This window comes from Phasianus colchicus, chromosome Z (genome assembly GCF_987193195.1).
Source record: "Phasianus colchicus chromosome Z, bPhaCol1.hap1.1, whole genome shotgun sequence".
Lineage (NCBI taxonomy): Eukaryota > Metazoa > Chordata > Aves > Galliformes > Phasianidae > Phasianus > Phasianus colchicus.
In genome coordinates this window covers 36,099,960-36,111,665 of record NC_143476.1, presented here as the reverse complement: position 1 = coordinate 36,111,665, position 11,706 = coordinate 36,099,960, and the positions used below count along the sequence as shown (strand labels likewise).

At 42.0% G+C, this 11,706-nt stretch overlaps 1 protein-coding gene across 3 annotated transcripts; it reads right to left on the bottom strand.

Annotated features, from left to right (window-relative positions):
* Positions 1-201: 201 nt before the first annotated feature.
* INIP (INTS3 and NABP interacting protein) lies at positions 202-10,858 on the bottom strand. Of its 3 annotated transcripts, none has more exons than XM_031609776.2 (5): positions 10,268-10,480; positions 9,844-9,920; positions 4,840-4,942; positions 2,289-2,379; positions 248-1,177 (listed from the first exon to the last, which is right to left on the bottom strand). In XM_031609776.2, exons 2-5 carry the CDS (start codon positions 9,866-9,868, stop codon positions 1,082-1,084), a joined length of 315 nt encoding a protein of 104 aa, XP_031465636.1. In that variant the 5' UTR covers positions 9,869-9,920; positions 10,268-10,480; the 3' UTR covers positions 248-1,081. The 3 variants fall into 3 exon arrangements, with proteins under 3 accessions (XP_089987796.1, XP_031465636.1, XP_031465635.1); XM_031609775.2 differs by having other exon boundaries at positions 9,844-9,934; positions 10,268-10,478; XM_090131670.1 differs by lacking the exon at positions 4,840-4,942 and having other exon boundaries at positions 202-1,177; positions 9,844-9,934; positions 10,268-10,858.
* Positions 10,859-11,706: the final 848 nt, after the last annotated feature.

The window sequence follows — 11,706 nt, the reverse complement described above, 5'->3', positions numbered from 1 at the left end:
ATTTCAGCAGACTGTTCTCTGCACTTCTTATGTGCTGCCCATGCTCGTGAAATCACTTCTATAATGCCAGGACAGCTAAGGTTTCTGCACAGGACAGATGTGCTTCAAATGAGCACCAATTTAACAGATGTGTTCTAACTGCTGACTTTCACCTCAGTTCTCTTTTTTGTTTCTTGAATCCTGCCTCCATAGGAAAAACAATCAAGATACAATTTTATTACTAAAGCTGTGAAGACACAAGAATGTCTATGTAAGGTATTTTTCACTGTAAGATACTTTATATTGGTAGCATAACCACAATCACAAAAGTAAGAGCAACACATTTTCCTTTAGCCTGGAGATGCAGTTGGTTATCACAAATAAAAAAGGCAAAGAGTAAAGCAAACAAAGATGAAACACACTTGAAGTACTGAAAAAGACACAACTTCATGATCCGAAATGTCTTTGCACACTTTCAATCTGAATTTAGAGGATTCTTTTATTTTATTGAAAGACTGCTTGAAACAATTGTTTTTTCCGCTCTTCTTGGTGATTTTAATTCATTTTCATAGTTCACAAAATAAAGAGGTAGGTACACTACAACAAAGGACTTGTGAAGACCACATAATGTTGTAACAGCAAACAGCATTATACCAGTAATGTTCCTGCATGTCAATTAAAAAAAGGTGACTTACTGACGTGCATAATAAATTCATGTCTGCTTTGACAGAAAAAAGTGACTTTCTTTTTCATCAGAGTAGAAAAAGTGGTACTTGCATACTTGGTTAGCACTTATGATTTTTATTATTGTGTACATCTCTGGATGACTCTGGTTTGGACATTTATTTAAAAAGGAAGAAATGAGCAAGCACCATGCACTTGACACACCAAGGAGGTCTTATGTTTGACCTCAGCCTGAAATACAGAATAAAACCTCTGTTCAAGAACACTGCTTTTTCATTAGTTGAGCTTGCACTTCCAAAGGCAACCACAAGAATCCCGAATCAGATAGGATTTAAGAGTCAAAAATAAAGGAATTGAAAGATCAGGCAATCCTGCTATGGCTAGAATCCGACTCCACAGTTCTGAGAAACAGCATCACTCATTCTGCTTCAAGTCGAGGTAAGACAGGAAGAATAAGATTTCCAAATGCAGAGTCTTGAGTTATGAAGTATCCTGAGGAATGTGCATGCGCATGCTGGAAGAAGAAAAATATTTTTTAAAACACAATTCCCTGTAGCTGTGATACAATTCAAGACTATAATTTCTGCAGCACTATGCAGTATTTCTCCCAGTCTGCTCTTATGCTCTGATATCCCAATTTAATAACACCATTTTAAATCAGACATAATTGAGAGGGTCCCATCAACTGCATTAACTTGGCCATTCTCTGCTGCTCTCTTCTCTTGAAATCCCACAAAGATAAGGAGAATGGTAGAAGAACTCCTGACCACTCTTCTCACACTTGCACTCCCATCAATAACCAACTTACAAGCCTAGGTACATGGTTGATGTCACATGTGACTGTATACCAGAAGGGTGCATCAGTAGCATCACACAACCTGAGATGCACGTACAAATGCCATACAATCAGACACTTCTGGGACATCAGCATTCTGCTCAAATGATGTACATATGCTTGCTCACAGGAAGGGGACATCTGCTGCCTATGGCTCTAGACAGCCTTTGTACAATCCTATACAGCCCTTTCTGATTAAAGAACTGGGCAAGCTGTGGCTTTTAACAGTTAGAAGTACAACACATAAGATACAGAAACAAGGTTGTTAGTTTTGCATCTCGAATTTTTTTCCCTGTGCTCTCTGCCAAGTCATGCTGGAACAGCAAGAAAACAAGTGGCCGTGCAGCGGCTTTCTTGCTCAATTTCCGATTTCAACACTGAAATCAACCTCACCCAATATGAGCAAGATAGCCTGTAAATGTAAAACTAAGCTTCCCAAGTCTTCTGGTTGTATCGCTCAGAACTGCAGGATATTTACTTGGCACTTCCTCAGATTCAAACAAGGAAATCTGTACCACTTGTACTCTCCCTACGGTTCAAGAGACATTCCTAAACCTGATGAAACTGACAGATATAGCATAATCACAGACATTTTGTACATGTTACAATCCCCCAATCATACTGAGACAAAAGACAGAACTTCAGAACAGAAGACAATACTTCAGTTGTGACAAATGCGTGAAACCTAGCTGCTATAGATTTCTTCCTTCTCCCTAGAAGGACTGCTCTCTGAAGAGATGCATGTCTGAAACAGAGCTGAACTGAATGGAACCTTTCTGTATTAGCTTACCTGCAGTGCAGCCTTCTGCTGAGCTGCAATGTGCTGTTGCTCAGCATGGTCACGGAAATCCTTGTTTAGAGGTGATCGTGCAAGTGCAATGCTGCAAAAAAAAAAAAATAAAAAAATATCCACAGATCAAACTACCATCGCTTAGAATTTACTTGACTCACGGCTTGACTTGAACTTTTATTTGGAAAAGCTATTTGTTAACTTAAGTAAGACGGGGAAAAAATAGAGTGATCACAGCTGTACTATTTGACGTAGCAAAACCAACTGATGACAAACTAAACCTGGAAGGCTCATAGTCCTGAAGCCTGTTGTGGATTTTGCCTGGTGGTGAAGTCCCATTGAAGTCAATGGAACAAGTGGGATATAATCATCAGCAGTTTTCAGAACTTCAGCCCTGCGTTTTCACCATTTCTCAGTCACTCCATGACTGTCCCAAATCATTTTTATGAACAGAAGCACTAACAGGTGCTCTGCAATCCTCGGCATAAGAATCAGTTCTTAGACAGCACATTCACTGCTTGTAATAATAAAAAAAAAAAGCTTTCTATTAACATAACCAAAACAATGATCCCCTAACAACAGCTTAGGGTACGCAAAATTGATTTTGCTTACGTCAGTGCAGCTTATATTAGGTTTCAAATTAAAGTTTATAAGCAGGCTTATTTTGCTCTTGTATTTTGAGACTAATTCAACTTGCTAAGCAAACATAAGAAATTAAAAGCAGATGTTTTCCCTTACTCTATATATTAAAATGCACAGTCATCCTCCAGATAAACATCAGTGAAGATTGCCATTAGAGCTGTAATGCAAGGCAGCTGATAAATCTCTCTCAAACTGGCTCTAGATACTGGTGCTCAAAGTCCTGCTCCGCTCACTCAGAAACAGAAGTATGAAGAACAACAAGGGATCCAAGGAACTCATAAACTGATTTTTCCTAGCAGCAGTGATGTCAACAGCTGATTTACTGCGTAGTATTTCATGAGCATGGTTGCTTTTGAAAAAGATCCAAGTATAAGATCAGCTAAAGTAGTATAATGTAAGCCAGGTAGAAATCATTTAAACATATTTCACAACAAAAAATGAAGATAAGCATCACTGCTGGAGAAAAGTAGTACTCATTTTATTTAAAAGATAATATTTTCACTTATATTGAAAGTGTTTCTGTTGCATTCAATTCTGTCTCCTCTAACTTTTTAGTATGATTTTCGTCTTAAGGTTTCGTCATAAGCTGACATTTTTCAATATATTTTCTGAATGGAGAGAGGATTCCCTTGTGCTAAGGGTAGAAACGAGTTGCCTCATTCACACTTATACAGGCTGTGTTGGCTATAATACTTGTTTGCATACACCAAGCTTTTTTCTACCAAACTTGCAGAAATTCCATGGTCTTATTTTGGCTGACTCCATGGTTCAGAGCCCATAGCATAACATTCCATCCACAGAGTTGTAAGTGGCTCAAAAACCACGCATCAGTCAGACCACCATGCCAAAGTAGAGTGTATCTGCTGCTCTGTACCCTTTGAAAATAGCAGGCTCTAATTCCACTGACTGGCATAATTCTTATCTTATTAAATAAAAAATAAACCAAACAAGCACTCCTGCAACTTGTTGGACCTGCTGTGAAGCGTGGAAGTATTTCTGCCTGAAAGTTTGTACACAATGGTGTGACTATTTCTATTTTCCTCCCAATTCAATAGCTGCATTTAAATCATACCTGTGTATTGAGTTACAGAACAGATCTAGCTGAGGTGATTTCAAATATTACGCACACAGCAAGGAAGAATTAAAGGTGATCTAGAATCTCCTTCAAGAAAGTGTCAGACAGCACTCAGTCTGTATTCAGAGTATCTAACTCTTGCACAGATACTGTATGTAACACTGTGTCTAGAATATGGTGTTGCATGTGCTTCATTCGGGCCACAAAGCACAACATTCTCCATTTCTTCATGTAAGCTGGTGAGAGATCTTCCAGCTACCGATTCAAGACAAAAATCCATACTTTCTCTTCCTTAAATAGGAGATATCTCGACAAAAGCTTTTAAACTCAATTTAGATCATTACACCTAATGCATAGAACCATCCTTACAACACAGCGTCTTTTTCAAAAAGATTGGTAGTAGTATGAACTGACTTTGTCTTACATGAAGGGTTAACTCACTCTTAGAACTGTTCTCTAGACAGTACCTTGAAGCTTATAGCATGTACCTGCATTCCCTGGAGCATTTTAGCTTTTATTAATATTAATTAATGTTAAATGCTTTCTAGGTACTTATTTCCTAATTATTCTTTAAGATAGACTTTAGTTGAGCAAGCATATATGTTTCTCTCCCTCTCAAATGGAAATTCAGTAAGCCAAAATTCACTTCTGGTAAACAACTTTTAATATTAATGTGGTCCCAGTGTGCGAAGTGTCTGACTGATTACTGAGGATGGCTAGCAAACACTACTTGGTAACAGTTTAAGTAAGTTTACAGCTTGCTCTGTAATTTCTTTACCCCCCACCCTTTGATTTAACAAGTGATATCCAAACAGGTCTAAGAACAGAAAATACCTGGCTCCAGGGTGATTTGTGGAAGACTGGTTTTGCATAAGTAATTTTCTCTTCTCCTTGTCTAGTTCTGCCAGGATTGCAACCCTATTTTTATTCTGGAAACCTGGTGAGAATGACAGAAAAATATTAGAAAGATTTACTTGATTTACGATTCTGTGATTTCTGTGGGCCAATTCTAACTTTGTGGAATTAAAAATTGCTGTGTAATATGACATTATGATGAACACACTAATCTTCAAAGCTTTGCTCCCATCCAAAACAGTATAACTAAGAAGGTTTAATTTTCTTCTTCTCTTTTCACAACCTGAAATAGCTTCCTTACGCTATCATACCTACAAATACATTTTAAAATAAAGGTTTCTATCTCAAGTTAGGCCCTACCTCTTTTGAAGCCACTTCTGGAGCTACAGCTATGGTACATGATCAGATAACCTCCCTTTCAAAGGAAAGGTAAACTTAGCAGATTCTACATTTGAAATACAGTCAAGGAAAGTATGATAATGGTGTGATCTACTTCCAAGGCCTAATTTTCCATGGTAATAACCTCAAACTGTAGTATAATTTTACATATGTAATAAGTAAGGATGAGACCAACAATAAGCCTGCATATGTGCTTGTACATAAAGTGACACACAGAAATTCTATCTGAAAACCAGAGAAGCAACAGTAATGAGCACAAGATGTTGAAAGACAGCAGGATGTGTGCTCTGATAGATACACAGGCTGTGAGATCCTGCCAACAAGTTATGATTCAACATTTCTCAGTTGCAGCTAGCTCAGATCTTCTCATGAATTCTGGAAACAATACAATAACTAAACAGGAACTGAAGTACTTCTAAGTGAGCACAAGCTAAGGTCATCAAGTCTGTACATACATTCTACACAGTTTTAATCTTTTTGCCTGAGAACTTGGCATGACACCCAGTACCCTTCTGCCAGTGCTAGCTACCTTCAAATGCATAAATCTGAGCGTGTGCTTGGAATTCAGACAATATGGTGACTCAGGCAAGAAAAAGGAGATTATTTTTTAATACATTACTGTCACTAAAAAATAAGAACTAAATGTACTTACATTTATCATGAAGCAGATGCTATGATTCAGAAAGCTTTAAGACACTTGTAAGAATAAAAGTTTAGTTGCTGTTTTTGGACTAGGATCAGAAACCAAGCAAGACTATGATCTTTCCTTTTAGCGCAACTCTTGCTACAGTATGGTACATTTATGGAGAGATTCAAAGGCAACTTGAATTACTATTTTTTTCTTTCCTCCTCAGAGAGTTTTATTTATTTACTTTCAGTAACAGTTTGCTCCAGAACTCAGTCATTATCCATCTGCCATCCACTGTACTGAAAAAATTATTTAAGAGAATTTGTCAGTGATAAACAGAAAAAAATCCTACTTGGGAAAATGGAGGAAGACATCCAACACATACAAGTTATTTCCTCAGCTGAGTACATGAACATCCTACCTACTAAGTATTCTTAATTTGTTCTTAAAGCAAAATTAAACCTGCTTATTCAAAAGTTAACAACTGAGAGAGTGGAGCATGAGAAATCCATTTTAGTGGGGAAAAACTAGCATCCTTACAAAATTATTCATAAATCTGACAGTCTGTAAGAGATTTCCCTTCAGATTTTCCCTGCCCAGGCCCCTAGAGCACTTCAATAAATGACCAATCTGTAATAGCTGCATAAGTTAACAATTTGAATTGTAAGGAAAGTAATATTCCATCTGTAGTTTTTTTTCCTGCCCTTCTGCTTTCTGGTACTAAACATGTTAACATGCAAAAAAAAAAAAAGCCATCCTCTCTTATGACACATTGATGAGAACTGATTTTCAAACAGAATCACAGAATGACCAGGGTTGGAAGGGACCTCAAGGATCATGAATCTCCAACACCCCTGCCACATGCAGGGCCACCAACCTCCCCATTTAATGGGGAGGGCCCAGGGCCCCATCCAATCTGACCCTGAACACCTCTAGGGAAGGGGCATCCACAACCTCTCTGGGCAGCCTGTTCCAGCACCTCACCACTCTCTCTGTAAAGAACTTCCCCCTGACATCCAACCTAAATCTTCCCTCCCTCAACTTAAAACCATTTCCCCTTGTCCTGCTGTTATCAACCTTTTCAAAGAGTTGATTCCCCTCCTGTTTGTAGGCTCCCTTTAGGTATTGAAAGGCTGCAATGAGGTCACCCTGCAGCCTTCTTTTCTCCAGGCTGAACAAGCCCAGTTCCCTCAGCCTGTCTTTGTAGGGGAGGTGCTCCAGTCCCCTGATTCTTGGCTCTCCTCTGGACCCCCTGTCCTTCTTGTACTGGGGTCTCCAGACCTGGACACAGTACTCCAGATGGGGCAAGAGGAAAGTAGAGGGGGACAATCACCTCCCTGTCCCTGCTGGCCACCCCTCTTCTGATGGAGCCCAGGATACCATTTGCTTTCTGAGCTGCAAGGGCACACTGCTGGCTCATGTTAAGCTTTTCATCTATCAAAACCCCCAGGTCCTTCTCTGCAGGGCTGCTCTCAAGGACTGCTCCTTCCTGTCTGTATGGATGCCTGGAATTCCTCTGGCCCAAGTGCAAAACCTTGCACTTTGCCATGTTGAACCTCATCAATTGTCATTGATAAAGATGTTAAAAAGCACCAGTCCCAAGACAGACCCCTGGGGGGACGCTCGTTACTGGCCTCCACCTGGACACAGAGCCATTTATCACCACCTTCTGTCTGCGGCCTTTCAACCAATTCCTTATCCATCAAGTGGTCCACCCATCAAATCCACATCCCTCCAAACACAGCAATTATTACTAGAGGTTTAAGTTCAGACTTTCCTTATAACTGGATGTGCACAGCTACTGAGCAGTTCAGGAGTATTCTCTGTTTTGCAAACTCAGGAGTCCATACAAAAATTACCAACTTGTTTATAGCAGCTAAACAGATTAATGGTGGTGTTGTATGTTGAACTGAGAACCTGAATTCTCAGTGCTGAGGTCCTAGATTAAAGATATTATAAAGTTCAAACCTGTTCCATCTGTATTTCTTACAACAAGCATTTTTGTAAGTGCTCTGTGTAGAAGTTACAAGTTTACTATCACCACCCTGTGCTGCACACAAAAGGCAGAAGATGACAGAAGGTCAAAACCTCGCTGAGTTATAGCAGTATGTGTAAGAGCTCACAGCAACCTTGTCCTTCTGACCCGATCCCAAACATTTAAGCCTACCTCCCCATGTCTTTCTCCTCCCTATCTGTTCTACAAGCTCACTCTGCATAACAAAAAAAGCAGCACTGCCTTTATCTATTTCAAATTTTTCGCTCTTTTCCCTGATCTGTTGGTCACCTCAATTACACAGTACATAGATTTCTTTTTGGATATGCATTATTATTTATCCAATCATAAAGGCACAAAAGAGCCTTCAGATTCTGCATTTAGGAGAGACTTTATGAAAAGTAGACATTCAGCTTCATAACCATTAAGTTCCATGTAGTACTGACACTGCACACTGTGTGCTCAATTCAGAAAGCATTTATCTGCATTTTCTTCCTTTCCTAAATGGTATCCTATGTGAAGAAAAGCAGCAACCTCTTAAAAAAAAAGTGAAATCCAAGGAGAACCTAACCACCTAATGCCTAGGAAAAAAGATGGAGTTCCTGTACTTTGATTTTCTCATCTCCCTGCAGATGGTGGCATAACAAAACATCATCTATCATCATCCATCATTATATTGTATAGTAATACTTTCAGTAACAATTTACATTCTGATATGCTTTCATATAAATTGTATAACTGTGAAACAAACAACATACTAGCAATTCAGTACATTAACTTAACAAAAGATACATTAGTATTTTGTCTGTCTCTCTTGTCAACAGCTGCATGCATCAGTGAATGTAAGCCACTGATTGCTTTATGGCTGCAAATTGGCCCAGGGAAGAGATCTGCAACAGCCCTTGAGCACTGTGCTTGTACCCAGATCAGACACAAATGTAGGGCAGAGCAGTTTGTAGATGATATAATTCAATGTAAAATGCCATAATCTTCCTCTTTAAGAGGGAGTCTGCAAAACAGAACACTCAATCCACCTGCTCAGACTGTGTAATGGCAATGCGTACCTGGACAGAAAGAAACTACCTTATTTTAGTCAAGCAGCAAGTAAAACTTGTCTTTTGGATCGACACATTTCTTCGGCATTTATTTTGAATTTTGACTGCACAGAGAAAAGGAAAAGCAACTAAAAGATAAGAGACTGGTAGCCCTTCTGTGCTTTCAGTTTCTGTGCTTCAGCATTGACTGTACCCAGCTCCGTAGGACTGCCTTCTTGGTAAGGGTACTGACACAGTACTAGGAAACTGAATTCAGTTCTCATAATCAATAAGCAAAGAAGGATATATTCGAAGCTTCTTTCTCCTTAACTTTTCCACAGATTAGAGAAGCTTCATTAAGATTTCCAGAAGGCACCTCTAGAGGGCGATTTAAGCCCCTCCTTCAATTGTCTGAAATAATACTCCTCTCCCTAGCCCAAGTACCTCAGCCCTAGAATGGATGGAGGACGGAAGGTTCCCATGTCTTTAATGAAGCAGTGCTGATGTGTCATCATGCAAAGAAACTCCCCCATGGCACTCTATGGGGAGTGCAACTACAATTTTATTTGGCTTCTCCTTCTAGGCTACCCCGCTACCTGCCCCTGGCTGCTCTCTTGCTCCCACTAGGACCTGGTGCAGACTTCTGGTCTGCTTCTGGCCCCTGAGCACAGGGGCTGAAGTCCTGCTCAGTGCTGATGGCCGTGTATGCCTGCAGCATGCGTCAGGAATACTTCATGCTTCACAGTCACCTAGGGCTCCAGAGGTCACCTGGGGCCACCTCATGCTAACCACGCAATATGCCTTTTCCAGGAGCTTGCTCACATTTTGCCACTTCCAGCCCCACCTTCCTTCCCTGTTTTGCCCTTTCTACACATTAAACGCGTAGCCTGGGAGATGCCCTGCCCGGAGTCCTCCTGTTAGGAGCCTACCTTGTCCCGAGGGATTCGCTGCCATCCTTCAGCTCCGGACCAGTTTCACTCAGTTCAAACGTTAACCTCACTGATACCTGCAAATCAGGCCCTGCGCAGGTAAGAACATCTCCTTTCAAAGTTTGAATCTAAAGCACCACCACTGTTTACAACCAGTTAAGAATAAATGTCAGTGGCAGCAAATGGCAGCAACGCCCCAACCCCTCAGCTTCCCCCCCTCCCCCCCCCCAAGAACCAACTCTCGCACTCCTCTTTCCCTCTCCCCCCAGACCCACCGACTCGCACCCCCTCCCCCCGCTCACGGGAAGGCGCTCTCCTCAAGCCCTTCCTCCCCCCCCCGTTACTCCTCTGGAATGGGCCCTCCCGTCCCGTTTCGAGCCGTCCCGTCCCGTCCCGTCCCATCCCGCCCGTACACCGTACCCACCTGCCGCAGGGCTCCCGCTCCCCGCCCCGCTCAGCCCCGTCCCGGAGGACCCCCAGCCATCCCGTCCCACCCGCCCCTCCTCGCGCGGCTCCGCTCGCTCTGCACCGCCGCGACCAATCAGCTCGCGGCACACGCTGGCCCGCGCGTGACGCCACATGCCACGCGACGAAGCACTCCCTGCACGGCGCTTAGCTTTATCCTTCCGGGTGGCGCAGAAAAACGTCACGAATCACGGTTTGACGGACGTGCCAAGATGGCCAATCGGATCCAAAGGGAGGGGGCGGGCCCGCCCTCGCCTCGCCTCGCTCTGTGTGCGCCGCTGGTTTCTACGCGACGGGGCCGGCCTCGTGGCCGCGGGCCTGCTGGGCAAGGCGCGGGCGGAGGGTTCAGCTTCGGGCCTTTGCGTCCGTCACAGACAAGTGAAATCAGTTATTAAAACTGTAACAAACACATAACGCAAACATGCCCCAGCACCGAGCTGTGACTGGTCGAAAAGGCAGTCATGCAGCCGTGCCGTAGCGTTATATGCAGGGCTTTAATTCAGGCAGTAAACTTTCATGGAATAAAGAACTTCCGTGTGTGTGTGTGCTGTTTCAATGCTCGGTACTGAAATAAGCCTCTGGCACAGTGTGAGGGTGGTGGGCTGGCAGTGATGCCCGCACCCTGCAGGCCACTTGGATTCATGTGCTTCACCAAGCCCTACGAATTCCGAGCTGCCCGCCAGCATCCAGGCTTAAAGTGGAACAAGGGCTTGTTAAAGCTGGAGTTGTTTTACTTAAGATGGAATTACTCATATTGGTAAGAATGTAGGGAGAGTGGCTGCCAAATGCCATGCTATTCCATTATCTTGGACAACCAAATGCATACTTTGTTGTTGAAGGGAGCTGCCTTTTTTTTTTTTTTTTTTTTTTTTTTATTCAAACTTCTGCTGCAGACAGAGCAGATTATGTGGAAATAATAATTTGGGGGAATACACAATGTCTGCAATGTCCATCTGACTGAAAACATATATTTTTCATGCAAGTTTTCCTGTATTCCTATTATTCATACATGTTCTGGGGTGGGGAATGTTCCAAGTATGCTGCTGTTTATGCTTTTGTGCTTACTTTCAAAACCTCTCTAAGAGTGATTAAAACTGGGCAAATTTATGCCTGGAGACTCGTGACTTCCAGATGTAGGATTTGGTTACCCAGACTGATTGCCTGGTGAAACCTGTCTTTGTGTGTTTGTGTGTGTTGTTGAAAACCCCAACCAGCACTCCAGCAACCAGCAAATAGCTGCCAATCACAGGGAGCTTTCTGTTTGCTTAGGGACTACTAACGTCGTGTTAATACTGCTGAAGGTAAACATTGCTGTTTTATGCACACATGGGCATTATTTCCAAATCCTTTTGTCTAAACAGCTGACTGAGCTCCTTCCCTCTGATTTTTTTTTTTTTC